General features: G+C 40.2%; 1 protein-coding gene across 1 annotated transcript in view; it reads right to left on the bottom strand.

The window, feature by feature from the left end:
• Nucleotides 1-9,739: 9,739 nt before the first annotated feature.
• Nucleotides 9,740-17,045, bottom strand: part of ADAM7 (ADAM metallopeptidase domain 7) — an 87,869-nt gene continuing 80,563 nt past the window's right edge. Inside the window, exons 21-23 of the mRNA XM_004763333.1 lie at nt 16,736-16,792; nt 11,213-11,335; nt 9,740-9,910 (exon numbers count right to left, since the gene is read on the bottom strand). Of these exons, the coding sequence (XP_004763390.1) occupies nt 9,740-9,910; nt 11,213-11,335; nt 16,736-16,792 (351 nt within the window). The remainder of the gene's footprint in view (nt 9,911-11,212; nt 11,336-16,735; nt 16,793-17,045) is intronic.

The raw sequence follows: 17,045 nt of genomic DNA, 5'->3' as shown, positions 1-17,045 counted from the left end.
CCCTTCACCTATGTCTGGGAAACTCTCTTTGCTTTTCCATTATGTTGACTCCTTTGTTTACCAAATCTTTGTCCCCTTTATTCCTTCACTCTCTAAAATTTTGAAGCACATCCTCTGCCACCTTCCTGTAAGTGAACGACAGGGAAAATTTGGATAACTTACATGGTGAAAATGTCTATTCTATGTTCATCTTGATTGTTAAGTTTGGCTGAGTTTAGATTCCTAGGTTTGAAAAACTTTTTCCCTCAACGTGTGAAGATCTTGATCATCTTTTTCTCCTAACCTCCTACACTGCACTGAGAATTATAATGCCTCCTTGATTCTTCCATCTTTCTTGATAGCCTGTATTTTCCCTCTGGAGGTTTTGCATTCTCCCCTTTACACTTGATGATTTGAAATTTCACTCTAACTTCTAGGATGGGTACTTCACATCTGGGCAGTCACACATTCTAGTTTTGATTCCCGCCCCCTTCTTCTTTCTTCTCCTACTGGAAAATACTTTCCCTTCCCATCTCCTTCTTTCTTCTCCTACTGGAAAATATTTAGCCATAATTTTATGAGTAATGGTCCCTCTGTTTTCTCAATTTTCTACTTTGGGACTATGCTAGTTAGAGGTTAAATCTTTTCACTTCATCCTATGTCTTCACACCATTCTTTTCTTTTTTCCTCCAATCCTATTTCATTATGCTGTATTCTGGAAAATTTCTTTAGAACTATCATAAAGTTCACTTATTTTTTGGCTATATCCAATATGCTGCTGAGCACAACCAATGAATATTTAATTTTAATTATCTTGTGTATATATTTAAATCTACGGGTTACTTTTGTTTCTTATTTCTTATTTTGTTTCTTGTTTTCTGGTCTTTAACTCTTCAAATACATGTGCTTATTTTATATTTTGAATCAGATAATTCTAACATAAATTATATTTAGATATTTTAATCTGCTGTTTTTTTTTCTACTGACTCTTGCTTCTGATGCCCTAATCCCAACTCTTTTTTGTAATTTTCGAAAATGTCACATCCTATTCATTGGACCCTGACTGTGAGATAAAAATTGAGCTTGTCATTAAAGTGGCTTTTATCTAGCTTACATCTCTGAATTCACATTGCTCATTGTTCCTGGACTCAAAATTTCCTTTGCATTCTTTCTTTCTTTTTTTTTTTTTTTTTAAGCTTTTATTTATTTATTTGACAGACAGAGATCACAAGTAGGCAGAGAGGCAGGCAGGGAACAGGGTTGGTGGGGAAGCGGGTTCCCTGTTGAGCAGAAAGCTTGATGCAGAGCTTGATCCCAGAACCCTAAGATCATGACCTGAACTGAAGACAAAGGCTTAACCCACTGAGCCACCCAGGCACCCCTCCTTTGATTTCTTATCAATGCAACAATGAATTAGGAAAAAAAATATAAAGTTTTCTGAAATTTTTTTGGTATTCTGCTCCAGGTACATTTCTTTAGTTTCCTAGTTCACCACATTGCCAGAAAGAGAAGTTGCAGTTCTAATTCTACTTCATTCTTCTCTTATATCGAACCAAGGATTAACTGGGGGCAAACTGGCCAGATTCACCCTCCCACCTGTAACATCCACTAAAACATAAAGCTTAAAATTTATGAAACAACAGTTTTTAAGACACAAGATGGCAAACAATGAAGTATGGTTGAGAAACTTGAAACAAAACAGGCTCACTCACAGTTTCTAGGCTGCACCGAAAAGAAAGGGGAGCCCAGGGGGCTCTGGGTGGCTCAGTTGTTAACAGTGTTTCTTCAGCTCAGGTCATGATCCCAGGGTCCTGGAATCAAATCCTGATTCAGGGTGGGGGGTCCTTGCTCAGTGGGGTGTCTGCTTCTTTCTCTGTCTCTCCCCTCTCTGGTATTTGCTCTTTCTCTCTCTCAAATAAATAAATAAAATCTTTAAAAAATAAAGGGGTGGGTGGTGGGAGGTTGGCAGGCTGGGGAGATGGAGTGGTGGTAGGACTCTTGCATAGGAGATGGTACCAAAGGGGAGAGGGCTGCACAGAAATGGAACTCTGCAGATAAAAAGTTTCCCTAGAGTGTCTAGCAGGGCACTGGGCAGCACATATATGACAGGATACTACCTAAGGTTATATTAGCTTGCTGGGCTGCTGTCCCTATACCACAACCTGAGTGGCTTGAAAAACAGAAATTTATTTTCTCACAGGTCTGGAGGCTGGAGGTACAAGATTAAGGTGTCATCAGGGTTCGTTTCCTCTGAGGCCTCCTTCCTTCTCTTGTCTTCTCCTGATCTCTCCTCATGGTCTTCCCTCTGTGCCTATCTGTGCTCTCATCTCCTATTTTCCTGTTACGCTGGATTAGAACCCACCTTAATGACTTCATTTTCACTTAACTGCTACTTTAGAAGGCTTATCTCTAAATCCAATTGAATTCTGTGGCACTATAGATTAAGGCTTCAATATGTGAATTTTTGGGAGATTCAGCCTATAACCCTGCATTCTCTGCCCCACCCCCACCCCCAAATTCATGTTCTTCTTTCATACAGAATACATCCACTCCATCCCAACAGTCCCAAATGTCTTAACTCATTCCCACATATACTCTATATTCAAAATTTCATCTAAATATCATCTAAATCTGCTATGGGTGAAACTAAAGGTATGATTCATCCTGAGACAAAATTCCTCTCCAGCTGTGAATTTGTGCAACCAGAAAGTTAGCTCCTTCCCAAATACAATGGTGGGACAAGTATAAGATAGACATCCCAACTCTAAAAGGGAGAAATTAGAAAAACAAAAAGGATGATGGATTCCAAGCAAGTCTGAAACATAGCAGAGAAAATTCCATAAGATTTTAAGGTTCAGAAAAAATCCTTTTGGTTCCATATCCCATCCTCTTTGTCCAACTGGTTAGTAGCTCTGCCTTGTAGAACCACCTACCCAAGTGTTGTGGCCCCATTCCTTTGACTGTGGACAGTGACACTGACCTCTCAGGACTTGGCCTTTTGGTCCTAGATGAGATGACTATCCCTGCCAACTTCTTAACCACCTTCAGGATTATTCTTCCCTTTTCTTTTTGTTTTATTTTCTTTTTTTTTTAATTTATTTTTTATTTATTTTCAGTATAACAGTATTCATTATTTTTTCACCACACCCAGTGCTCCATGCAATCTGTGCCCTCTATAATACCCACCACCTGGTACCCCAACCTTCCACCCCCCTGGCCACTTCAAACCCCTCAGATTGTTTTTTAGAGTCCATAGACTCTCATGCTTCCAATTTCCCCCAACTCCCTTCTCCTCTCTAACTCCCCATGTCCTCCATGCTATTTGTTATGCTCCACAAATAAGTGAAGCCATATGATAATTGACTCTCTCTGCTTGACTTATTTCACTCAGCATAATCTCTTCCAGTCCCGTCCATGTTGCTACAAAAGTTGGGTATTCATCCTTTCTGATGGAGGCATAATACTCCATAGTGTATATGGACCATATCTTCCTTATCCATTCGTCCTTGGTTCTTTCCACAATTTGGGCATCTTGGTTCTTTCCACAGTTTGGCAACCGTGACCATTGCTGCTATAAACATTGGGGTACAGAGGGCCCTTCTTTTCACGACATCTGTATCTTTGGGGTAAATACCCAGGAGTGCAATGGCAGGGTCATAGGGAAGTTCTATTTTTAATTTCTTGAGGAATCTCCGCACTGTTCTCCAAAGAGGCTGCACCAACTTGCATTCCCACCAACAGTGTAAGAGGGTTCCCCTTTCTCCACATCCCCTCCAACACAGTCCTAGACTAAACACTGCTCCAACACAAGTTGTTTCCTGTCTTGTTAATTTTGGCCATTCTAACTGATGTAAGGTGATATCTCAATGTGGTTTTAATTTGAATGTCCCTGAGGGCTGGTGATGATGAACATTTTTTCATGTGTCTGATAGCCATTTGTATGTCTTCACTGGAGAAGTGTCTGTTCATATCTTCTGCCCATGTTTTGATATGATTGTCTGTTTTGTATGTGTTGAGTTTGAAGAGTTCATTATAGATCCTGGATATCAGCCTTTTGTCTGTACTGTCATTTGCAAATATCTTCTCCCATTCCGTGGGTTGCCTCTTTGTTTTTTTTACTGTTTCCTTTGCTGTGCAGAAGCTTTTGATTTTGATGAAGTCCCAAAAGTTTATTTTGGCTTTTGTTTCTTTTGCCTTTGGAGACATATCTTGAAAGTTGCTGTGGCTGATATCGAAGAGATTACTGCCTATGTTCTCCTCTAGGATTCTGATGGATTCCTGTCTCTCGTTGAGGTCTTTTATCCATTTTGAGTTTATCTTTGTGTATGGTGTAAGAGAATGGTCGAGTTTTATTCTTCCGCATATAGCTGTCCAGTTTTCCCAGCACCATTTATTGAAGAGACTGTCCTTTTTCCACTGTATATTTTTTCCCATTTTGTCGAAGATTATTTGCCTATAGAGTTGAGGGTCCATATTTGGGCTCTCTACTCTGTTCCACTGGTCTATGTGTCTGTTTTTATGCCAGTACCATGCTGTCTTGGTGATCACAGCTTTGTAATAAAGCTTGAAATCAGGTAACGTGATGCCCCCAGTTTTATTTTTGTTTTTCAACATTTCCTTAGCAATTCGGGGTCTCTTCTGATTCCATACAAATTTTTGGATTATTTGCTCCAGGTCTTTGATGAATACCGGTGGAATTTTGATCAGAATGGCATTAAAAGTATAGATTGCTTTAGGCAGTATAGACATTTTAACAATGTTTATTCTTCCAATCCAAGAGCATGGAATGGTCTTCCATCTTTTTGTGTCTTCTTCAATTTCTTTCATGAGTGTTCTGTAGTTCCTCAAGTACAGATCCTTTACCTCTTTGGTTAGGTTTATTCCCAGGTATCTTATGGTTCTTAGTAAATGGAATCGATTCTCTAATTTCCCTTTCTGTATTTTCATTGTTAGTATATAAGAAAGCCACTGATTTCTGTACATTGACTTTGTATCCCGCCACGTTGCTGAATTGCTATATGAGTTCTAGTAGTTTGGGGGTGGAGTCTTTTGGGTTTTCCATATAAAGAATCATGTCATCTGCAAAGAGAGAGTTTGACTTCTTCATTGCCAATTTAGATACCTTTATTCTTCCCTTTTCTATAACATGTTGCATCCAGGATAGCTCTACTGGTCCGTCCTATAGAATCTCAGAAGTCCAATGGCCTGCCTTCCTTTCATCCCATCTTTGTCCCTTTCGGTGTTTCTGAAGGTAGAACCTATGGCTATTCCTGGCTTCTGCTGAGATGGCTGGTTGAATCCATAAGTCACGCTTTGGTAATCTTTTAGCAAGTTATTGTGTAGTCATGTTCTTAGTGTTCTCTCTGGAATATTCTTTCTTAGTATTGCAATATGGATGGGCTTAGAATTTTCCAAATCTTCAAGTTCTGGTTCCCTTATGCTTAACAATTTCTTCTTCAATTTTTCTCTCTTCTTGCATTTTACTATAAGCAGCAATGAGAAATCAGGTGCCTCCTTCAACATTTTGTGTAACCAAATAACCAAATTCATTGCTTGCAAATTCTACCTTCCATAAAGTACTATGACACAGTTCAGCCAAGTACTACAACTGTATAACAACAATCGCCTTTCATCTAGTTTCCAATCGCAAATTTGTCATTTCCCTCTGAGACCTCACCAGAAGCACCTTTTACATTCATACTTCTAACAACATCCTGTTGCTAATGAGATCTGTGTCCCTAATAGAAACTTTCTTCACAGCTCTCCTCTTCTTTCTTGGTCTTCACCAGAATATCTTTACCTGTCATATTTCTGCCAATAGTCTCTCAAAGGCAATCTGTGCTGCTTCTAATATGCATCTTAAGGCTTCCAACCTCTCCTCATTGTCTACTTCCAAAGCTTCTTACACATTTTAGGTTTTTGTTACAGCAGTGCCCCAATTCCTTGAATCAAAAATCTATATTACTTTCCTTGAACCACAATAACACCATGGTTATTGTTTAAACAACAGAAATTTATTTCTTTGCAATTTTGGAGGCTTGGGGTACAAGATCTTTATGGGGACACGATTTGGCCCACAACGCAAATCAAAGGGAAAATTACATGGTACACTTCTGAGGCTGGGAATATGCCTGCTCCCACTAGCTCCATCAGCTGCCTCATAATTCAGAGGGCATCTGGTATAGTACTCGGTATTTCTCAGAAGGGAGGAATCAGAAGTCCTAGACTAAACACTGCTCTGGGCCTGCATAACAATCTTAAAATCAAGACCTGAAAATTGTCTCCAAATAGTTAACAGCTTTTCAGAACAAAGTTCAAGAATATGTATAGGAATAAAGGTGGCCTTCACTGTCGGTGGCATGTAACTAACATTAAAGAGGCAGGAGCATAGGACCCTTATGAGTAGGAAACACAATCAAAACCAAACCAGAACTGACACAGATTCTGAAGGACCAGACAAGGTCATTGCAATAGTTACCATACCTCATATATCTAAAGATTTCAGGGGAAACATAAAATATACAAAAGGTATTAAATGTTTGCATTGGTTTAAGACAGAGACAGGGATGATTTTGTTGAATAGAAATGGTTTAAAGAAACTTTCAAGGAGAATGCCTCTTCTCCCTTGCCTTTTCTCCCTTGAAGAGCTTTTACTGGGGCTCAGAGTGAGTTGTGTCCTGCGCTCAACAGGGAGAGTCACAGAATTTGTGGAGTTTGCGGGAGAGCTCTGATGCAGGAGTGTGTCTGAGGATGGACAGGAGCGAGCAGCTAGGGGAATCCGGTGTCCTACTCCCAGAATTACTGACATTTTCACTGTTTTCCACTAGTTACCCAAACTCATTGTGCTTTCTTTACATTACTTAAGAAAATGTAACATTTCTTTTAAAATAAACCACTATTCGATGAACTTATTTTATATTCTACACTGTGCTACTGATGATACAGGATTCTTCTATAGACAATCAGCTTCTAGCATAGCAGTTGAGTAATTTGAATAGGTAGTTTTAAATCGCTTTTTAAAAAAGATTTATTTATTTGAGAGAGAGAGAGAGAGCGTGTGTGTGCATGTGTGCATGCAAGTGGGGGAGGGGCAGAGGCGGAGAAATCCTTGAGCGGACACTCTTTCGATCATGGAGCCCAATGCAGGGCTCCATCCCCAGGACTCTGAGATCATGCATGACCTGAGATGAAATCTAGAGTCAGACATTCAACTGACTAAGCCACACAGGTGTCCCCTAATCATTTTTTTTAAAGGAAAACTTAAATGAGTAATTTTTCCCAGTTTGCTCTTATTATCATATTACTTCACTATATTTACATAAGAGTCAGTTACAATGTCTCAAACTTAACTCATTAACACCCCCAGGGCCACCTGGTTCTCCTTAACATTCTTTCTGGATGAAAGAACTGATGGAGCTTCATCTACATGAAACAGAAACCTACTGGCCAATATCAGCTTTCCCATCTACCTCAACTCTGGTCCCTCACTTAGTAAGAAAGAAACTATGGGAAGCCAGCCTCTGCTCTTTGTTTCTACCATTCCTGGTCTCAATGAAGTTTGGTGTCTTCTAATCTGGGTCAGTCCACTAGTTTCTCTTTAATCCAACTTTCATAATTATGACCGTCTTTTTCCCCTTCAAATACAAGTTTGATCATGTCACTCATTTAAATCCCTTAAGTAATTCCCACTACCTTTAAGATAAACACGGCACAGTAGATCCCACACAGCCTACCTTCATCTTGTCCTCATCTCATGCATTGCTGTAGACCTTATAATTCTCACCACTCACTACGATGTGGTGCTTGCACTTGCTGGTCTGCTTGGACTGGCTGATTCTCCCTGAAATCCTAATTCTCTTCTTGGCAACCTGTACATTTGTTAAGTTCTTGATAAACATTTGCCTTTCTGAAGGAGTCTCCATTCTACCAAATAATATACTCCTCCTCTTCCTTTCCCCGGTGGGTCCCATCCTCTGCCTTCCTCCTCTCTGCCTTCGTCATGTTATTTTAGGACCATCCATTCAGAAGCCTGTGTGTTTTCCATGAGGCTTGGGCTTCTTAGGGCAGAGCTTTCTATACCATATACCTTCCTGTGCCTAGAACAGTAGCTCAAATATAGTAAATGTGCCAGTGAGTACATGTTGAGGGATGGAGAAAATGAATAATTAAACAAGTAGAGGCTAAACTGTATCAATCCATATGTGTTATGTTTTTTTTTTAATTTTATACCATTTTTTCCCCTCTGAAATCTACAAGGACTATTGGTCTCTGTTTCTAGTTTTTGTTTGTTTGCTTTTAGAAGAGTCATGGAGGAGTCCTAGTGAAGAGCATTATAGCTTTGGCTGGAAATGATGTTGTGTGGATTTCCCGTTTTATCGTGCTTCTTCCTGAGCATTCTCTCACTTGAAAATGCAAGTGAGGGGTACCTGGGTGGCTCAGTCATTAAGCAGCTGCCTTCAGCTCAACTCATGATCCCAGGGCCCTGGCATCGAGCCCTACATCAGGCTCCCTGCTCAGCAGGAAGGCTGCTTCTCCCTCTCCCACTCCCTCTGCTTGTGTTCCCTCTCTCTGTGTGTCCTTCTCTGTCGAATAAATAAATGCAATCTAAAAAAAAGAAAAAAAGAAAAAAAAAAAAGAAAATGCGAGTGAACTCGGGAAGTAGTATGACACTAGATTGGGCTTGTGTCTGATTATGCATTTCTGAAGGTGGCATAATGAGTCGAAAAGTGTCCAGCTGGTGCTATTTCCAGCATGGAAACCTGTTAAGCTACCAGGCAGCATGAACAAGATGGAATGGATTGATTTCTTTGTCTTCTGAATTGGTTGGCAGTGCCTCAATATCGAGGTATCAAATTTGCTCAATGAGCTGTTTGGGAGATTATTTTTTCCTTTTCTCCACCAGCCTAAAGACTGCAGTAGATAATGATATATTAAATTATGTCCTCCTTCAGAGAGAGCATCAGACACATTTCTAAGCTCAAATTAATATCCGGCCACTTTCCCTGGTAGACTTGAAGAGGCATGACCTGAACCAGAACTTCAATTTTCTGGGTTTGTTTGTTTGTTTTTAAATTTCATCATCACTGGGTAATGAACATCAACCTGCATATCCAGAGGCTGATGCTGATAATATGAAAGAAAGGAATAGTTTAAATATGGGGTGGGAATGACTTTAAATGCCAGAAAATTTACCCAAAGTTTTTGTATTTTTCTATCCAGCGAATCCTCTTTGTTGGAATGAAAGTAGACCTTTGAACACCTTTTTCCTCCTGTAATCATCATTTTGAAAACCTAGAGACTATAGGAAAATGAAAATAATACCTTCCTTTTTATCACAAAAACATAGGCCTGCCCATTGCATTTTGTCAGCCATTTCCTTTTCTAGATCAAAGGTGACTCTTCCAGGAATAAACTCCTAGGTCATTAATTTGGCGGTCACCCGTCATGTCCCTGTCACACTGGTGTGTGAGAGGTCAGTTTTGAAACTGGAGTGAGATCTGACTGTGGCTTTGGTCTGAGGCTTACATTCAGATTTCAGGTTAAGCATTTACAGCTGTGTGTCTGAGCACCTCTTATCTTTAGTTTCCTTGTCTGTAAAATAAATAAAAAAAGAGTAATGCTTTTCTGTGAAAAAGTACACAGAGCTTTGCAGCAGGTATCTGATGAGAAATGTGTAAAGGTCTAGCAGGTGCCTGGAGTCTGAGAGGTGTAGCATGAATACCTCTCTTTCCCTATGGTGGCCATTCATCAGGTGTGCTCTTCAGTTTATTAAAACAAGGAAGAAGGCTTCATCAGAGGGTGGTGCTGCCTCTTCATTGACTCTTGCCATCCCCTGATCCACCAGCTGCTGCCCAGAGTCAATTAATTCTGTGGGTTTTCTTTCCCTGGGTACAGACACTGGAGGCAGCAACAGATGTCTTTCCCAGGCATGCTAAATTGAAAACCCTGGTTGAGAAAAGTCTTCTAGAACCTTCTAGAAGTGGTAAGACACAGAAAACATTCCTTATCACAAGCACCCCCTTGGGAGTGGCGAGGAGAATGACAAAAGGTGCTAACGTCTTGGGTGCATCCCCAAATACAGTTCTACCACACACAACAACGTTGCAACCAGGCAGGGTCTGCTGAATCAGGAGATGTATGTGTCCTGGCTTCCCTTGCGGTGTAAATCCATGCACCATTGTTAGGGTCACTACAAAGGTTGGGAAGTTTGTAGATGGCAAATGTGAATGGGAGCAAGATATATTAATTTCCCTTACACACTGAGAGTGTTGGACGGACCTGGCTTTTTCCTGATCTAAATTATATTTACACCAAACAACATGCCAGTGATTAAAAGCATGTTCTCTGGAGATGGAATTCCTGGGCTGATATATCCTGGGTATGCTATTTCTTTTCTTTTTTTTTTTTTAAAGATTTTATTTATTTACTTGACAGACAGATCACAAGTAGGCAGAGAGGCAGGCAGAGAGAGAGGAGGAAGCAGGCTCCCCACTGAGCAGAGAGCCCGATGTAGGGCTCTATCCCAGGACACTGGGATCATGACCTGAGCCAAAGGCAGAGGCTTAACCCATTGAGCCACCCAGATGCCCCGGGTATGCTATTTCTTACCCTCTCTCTCTTTTGGCAAATTATTTTACTTTTGACCTTGGTTTTCTCAAAGTACAAAATGATGATACTAATAATTAACTCATGGAGTTATTTTAAGTCCAAAACATAATATGTATGAAGTGCTTAGAATAATGCCTGACAAATAATATGTACTCAGTAAATGCTATGTTTGCTCTCCTTGCAACAAATTACTGATACACTTGAGCAAAAAGCACTGGCTTTTGAATGGACTTACCTAAGCTCCAAAACAGCTCTGGTACTGTTTGTTTCCACCTAGCACTCCTATCATCCTACAAAGGCCTCCTTTTCCATATCTTATGTTCCTGGAGACCCCTGAGGTTTAAGATTATATGTATCTTCTTTTCTTAGCAATCAATATCCATTAGGTATAGCTCACAATTACAGCTTTTCCTGGAGAAAGATATTAATGGATTCTGTCAAGACCAGGAGACAGCCACTTCCCTACATAATGGCTCTTGAGTTTCCTAAAAGCCTGAGCTTCCGCTAGAAAGTGATCAGGAAGCTTCCAATAAGCTCAGGAGTCTAATCAATATTTCTCACTCTTGGGTGGTGATTTGTAGAGAGGGACATCAATTGTCATGAATGACCCACCACAAAATCATACGTGACTCAGGGGCTGCGGCTTTTCCCGACATTTACTATCCATTACCATTACGTATCCCTGGGGAAAGGGGGAACACTGTCCGATTCCATGGCCACAGCGGCTAATTTGCTGGCCTTCAAAAAACTAAATAAATAAATGAACAGAACATATGAAATTAAAAAACAAAAGCAGAAGTAGACCCCGACAGTGGTTTTCAGAAAATTGGGTTTTTTTTTTTTTTTTTAAAGATTTTATTTATTTATTTGACAGAGAGAGATCAGAAGCAGGCAAAGAGGCAGGCAGAGAGAGAGAGAAGGAAGCAGGCTCCCGGCTGAGCAGAGAGCCCGATGCGGGGCTCGATCCCAGGACCCTGGGATCATGACCTGAGCCGAAGGCAGCGGCTTAACCCACTGAGCCACCCAGGCACCCCCAGAAAATTGGGTTTTTGAGGCGCTGTTGAAATGTTAACTTCAAGACGATTGGACTTCAGAACTGAGCAAATAGGATTTATCTTCCCAATTTAAAACCCCATTCAAACTACGCAGGCTTTCCGCCCAGCTTCCTTTGGTTCAGGGGCTCCGTCTCTGGTTTTCTACCCCAACCCACTACCCTGGCGAGAAAAAAATGGCATCTGGCAAAATTCTCCCAGAGTTGCATCTTTAATAACCAGGAACAGAGTTTAACAAACTCCTTGGTAAATTTATTTCAAGTCAGGATTTTGAGGGTCTAGAGTGTGAAATCTTTGAGCCGGTTTCCAGCTCACAGAACATTTAGTTTGCTCTGTGGCCACCTAGTGGTCGCCCTAGGAACTTCATCAATGGGTTGTGGGGCGCGGACTGCCCCGCCGCGCATTTGCGCTGGGTTAAGGACGTGATCACCGCTTTTTTTTTTTTTTTTAAAGAATGTGACTTCTCAATTTTAGCATATCCCAAGCGCATTTTTAAATTCTATTATCATTTGGCAGCACAAATGCCTTAAGTAAAAGGCAACGGTGTGGTTGTGCGGGCTGGTTGATATTTAGAATAATGGATGCTGTATAGGGGAATGCTGGTTAGGTTTGGTTTGGTTTTGGATCGCCATCATTGCTCTTCCTGACAGAACTGACGTGAACATATACTTGAGATTCTTTCGCACAGTAGTATTTAGGTAATACACTGCAACAAATAGGAATTCTGATTTATTTTTCTGAGTGTTTTTTAAAAGGACTTGTCCAAACTTAAACTGCAGAATATTGTCCACCCTCTGTCCCCTGTGATGTACAGCCACTATTGTCTCTGCTCAGGTTTTAATTCTTATTTTTGCATTTTACACTGTTTCTCTATGGGTTACGCTGGGTCTACTTCACTTAGTGGCCAGTGTTTTGGAAAGAGGTTTTGCTCAGATTCTGTGAACCCGTAAAGCTTGGGCCCTCAGTCATGATCTGTCGGTGGGCTGGGGAACGTAGTCAAAAGTTCAGTCCGTTTTCACTTGTTTCTTGGATTTTGGATTTTCCTCTCAGTGGTGCTCTCTGGGGACTCAACCCCATGCCAGCCTTTCTCCAGTCAGCCAAAGGTTTGTGGAGAGCTCCTCACACCTGCCATGCTGCTTTCATTCCAAGATGCCCCTCCCCCCATCGCATTTCTGGCTGGTGCTTTCCTTGCCCTTGCTGAGACCACCATCTCAACCCAATACAGGGGTATGTTTGTCCTAATTGTCCTTTAGGTATCATCACTATTGCTGATAAATCATCTGAGATCTCATTTCTCAGCCCAAACCAGCCCACTATCATTAAAAAACGTTAATACAAAATTAGATAAAAGGTCTTAGAAGGGGCAGTAAGATGAGATAGACCCTTAAGCTCAAGCTTCTGAAGCTTCCAGATGAATCCACTTCTGTCCTCAGCAGAGAGTAGAGTGACCCAGCTGCAGAGAGTAACCCACTAGCCCCAATCATAGCATCCTGGAACTGTAACAAGCTCAGTCTTAATTGACGCAATTTCCAGCATCACAAAGGTTTCTCTGTCCATGTGTGGGGTGGGACAGCAAGAAATTCATGGAGCTGAGGAGGAAGACAGAGGTCCTCAGATTGTAGGTCCAGCAGGTCTGTGCATTCATAACAGAAGTTCTGTCTGCAACTGTTTATTCAAGGGAAAAGACTCAAACTCTCAGAGGTGACAAGAGCCAGAAATATTAGGGTATGAAATCATAATTGGCTCCATAACAGAGATGGCAATGGACCTATAAGGGAGCCACTAGTAGAGAGAAGCCATGAAGATGCTTCCTAATCTGCAGACAGTACTGGAAGGAGAAGATCCCTAAATAGAACACACAGTAGTGGCATCTGAAAGAAGTGTAGGTCAAGTCTCTAGGGGCTTGGATAAGTAAAAGGGACAAGCATGGAGAATACTCCCTAAAATAAAAAAGGAGCTTAACTGTCAGAAAGCTTCTGGATTTATTTGAAGAACAGGGGAGAAGATTAGAAATCCAGAGTGATTATCTAGGCAGAAGGCAACGAAGCAGGAGGACTCAGGAGGTACCAGACATAATAGGAGAGAGAGAAGAAATTAAAAAAAATAATAATAAAATCACTAGAAATTAGTAGTTGGCTGAATGTGGAACCCAAGGCAAAGGGGATGGTGAGTTTTTTGGAAGAAATATGACAATAAGAAAAACAGTGAATCATGAAGGTGATTCTTTTATAGGGGCAATAATGTATCACCAAAATACACATTGTTCATCAACATATCGCCTGCTTGAGCAAAATACAAATACATGATTTTCCCTTCGTTTTGGACATCAAAGGACTATTGTTTGCTTTAATGAAGCCAGTATATGTGACACAGAATTTCTTCTTTTCACAAATTTGCATAAAACAAATGAGCTTCTTTTACTTGTAATATACAATCGCCAATATTCTTTCTTTAAAGATTTTATTTATTTATTTATTTGACAGACAAATCACAAGGAAGCAGAGAGGCAGGCAGAGAGAGAGAGAGAGAGGGAAGCAGGCTCCCTGCTGAGCAGAGAGCCCGATGTGGGGCTCGATCTCAGGACCCTGAGATCATGACCTGAGCTGAAGGCAGAGGCATTAACCCACTGCGCCACCCAGGCGCCCCACCAATATTCTTTCTTAAATGAGTGTTTTTAATTAGAACAAGGAATGTTTATGAATGCTTATTAGGGGCACCTGGGTGGCTCAGTCCGTTAAGCATTCAATTCTTGATTCCAGCTCAGGTCATGATCTCAAGGTTGTGAGACTTGAGCCCCATGTTGGGCTCCATGTTGGGCATAGAGCCTGCTTGAGATTCTCTCTTTTCCTCTACCTCTGCCTCTCTCTGTTCATGCACACTCTCTCAATCTCTCTCTCAAATAAATAAATAAATGCTCGCCAGGGACAACGTACTGAGTCCCTGCTGTCTTTGCTGATCTCACGCTGTCCTCCCATCCAGTAGTCAGTATGGCAAGAAGAGTTTCATCAAGAACAATCAGCTTTCTTCCTTGATTTGCAGCCTTTATTTATTGAATTAGAAAATTCTCATTTCATACTTGAAAACTTCATTTTAGTAAATGAAAAAACAATTGCATAGAGCTTTAACAGGTAACAAAAAGAAAATAAAGAACACAAGAGAACATGTTGGGAAACACTGGTGTAAGAAACAGCTGAAATAATTCCTGGGACTGCCCCACATACCATCATCGGGGAGGCGTAGAGAAGGCTCAGAAATTACATGGTGAATCCTCGAATCTGTGTATTATAAAGATCTCACAAACACTTCACGGGAACTGTGAGTATTTCTTCTCAGATAGAGTTAATTTTCTGAAATTCTTATAACTCTGTGACTTTTGTCAGGTTCATAAGGAATTCTAGAACTTTGGGAGTTTAGAATTAGGTTCCAGGAATTTAACCAGGAGCACTTCATGTCTTCCTTTGCTACTCCCATAATTTTAAGAACTACTCTGTAGTTGGGATGATGATTATTCTACCTCCTTCACTGATAGGACACAAGCTAGACAGCCATCTATCTACCTTTTAAATATTTAGTGGAATCAGATGACTTCTGCACTAAATTTCTTGGCATTTCTGCAGGAGAGAATTTCTTTTAAACCAAAAGTAGTGGTAATCATGTCAGATTCCAATTAAGGTAGGTAGTTTTATGTTCCCAAAGAAATAACCTTTCATAAGCAGTGTTTTGCTTCTTAGACTCAGGGGTGTAATTTCATATCCTCAAGGTTTTGAGTCTTTTTTAAGTAACTAGATTGACATTTTTTAGGAAAACATTAGATCAAGGAGACTATTTTTACATTAGACTAAAAAGCACTGGAAAAACTTTAAAGAATTATTTTTGCAGCATATTCTACACTACAGGTTGTAAATTCTATAGGTAAATATCACTGAAAGAAGTTGTTTCTTGTTAACATTTTCTTCCTTGATAAGAACTTTTGAAAAACTGCCAGAAGTTTGTGTAGCAAATACCTAGGGAAGGTTGGGAAGATCTTTCAGCCAGAATTCTCAACCTAGCCTTGCACAGCCATTTTGGATATCCAATTTCAAGCTCTAAATGGAAACACATGGTTAAAAAGAAGTTATTTTCTCCAAAGTCTATAAGCATGTTATGTTTCAGTTACTCATTTTTATCTGCTAATTATAGTAACTTTTCTGGATTCTGTTGTACTACATTTATTCGTAATTTTCCATATATCTTTAGCCATGGCTAATTAAACAGTCATTATAAGATGAACAAGCCTATTAAGAAAATCATTTTGTTTTTAATTACACGAATTCAAACCATTTCCTTGCACTAAGGAGCATCTTTCTCCACTCTTCAGTATGAGACAGGTCTATCCTTACAAGTTGGAAGTACCATTAGAAATGTCCTTCCTTCCCCATCTCAATAGAGAAAGTGTATTGGGCAAGATCCCTTGTAAGAATATTTTGTGGAGGAAAGCTTCCTATTAACCAGTACATTGGAGGAACCCAGCAGAAATCAATGAATGGATGAATGAATTCTGAAATGTAGCCAAACAATGTTCATTTTTGTCTCTCTTTTACAAAAATCACAATTTTTTGGATAAATTTTCTAACATATCCATAGCAATTTAAAAGTGAAATCATCCCTCAGATATAGTCAGTTATTGATTGGGTAAGTGACATGCTGATGAAGCTATCATGAAATAGCTGTTCAGGAAGAATGGACCTTCTCTTTACCAGTGCTACTATGTCCTTTAGAATCCTTCATGAAAACCCATTAGTACGCATATCCTGGGCAAGAAAAGTTTGAGAAAGAAGTATTGTTTTTGTTGCGTTTAATGTGTGTTAAGACTGACAATATCAAATTCTAGCTTGCTCCTGTGGTCCGGTCAGAAGCTCTTGGACTGAAACCTGCTTGGTGGAATCACTGTTAGAAATCTTAGCATATCAGAGAAAACATTTCCAACCATCTTATTCTTCTGGTAAGGACAAAAGGTGTTCCTACTCAATGAGTAGGCAAAGAACACAAAGAATGCTAAATTTGACAAGTTAAAAAATGTGTGTGGGGGTGTGGTACCATCTGTCACAGGAGCCTACCATTTTGGCACTTTGATTTGGATCAGCAATTCCTCTTGGATCTTTATTTGCAGGTTTCTGTAATAAATAAATTTGTTGTGTCAGATCTCACGCATAGACATATACACACAAACACATACACATGCAGACTATCTCTTCCTGATAGATGAAAAATCTAAGGAAGTTTGTAAATTGCTATGGAGAGGAAGGGAGGATGGTTCTGGCCAGTGAAGTCTTAGCAGGAACCATTTTTCTTTATGAACTTTGTGGTGGGTCTCTCCAACAGTGCATTTAGTAAGAGATTTCCAAACATTTTTCAAGAACTAGGGCT

Source organism: Mustela putorius, unplaced genomic scaffold, assembly GCF_011764305.1.
Source record: "Mustela putorius furo isolate JIRA1106 unplaced genomic scaffold, ASM1176430v1.1 tig00003937_pilon_pilon_pilon, whole genome shotgun sequence".
Classification (NCBI taxonomy): Eukaryota; Metazoa; Chordata; class Mammalia; order Carnivora; family Mustelidae; genus Mustela; species Mustela putorius.
This window is presented reverse-complemented; position numbering and strand designations above follow the sequence as displayed.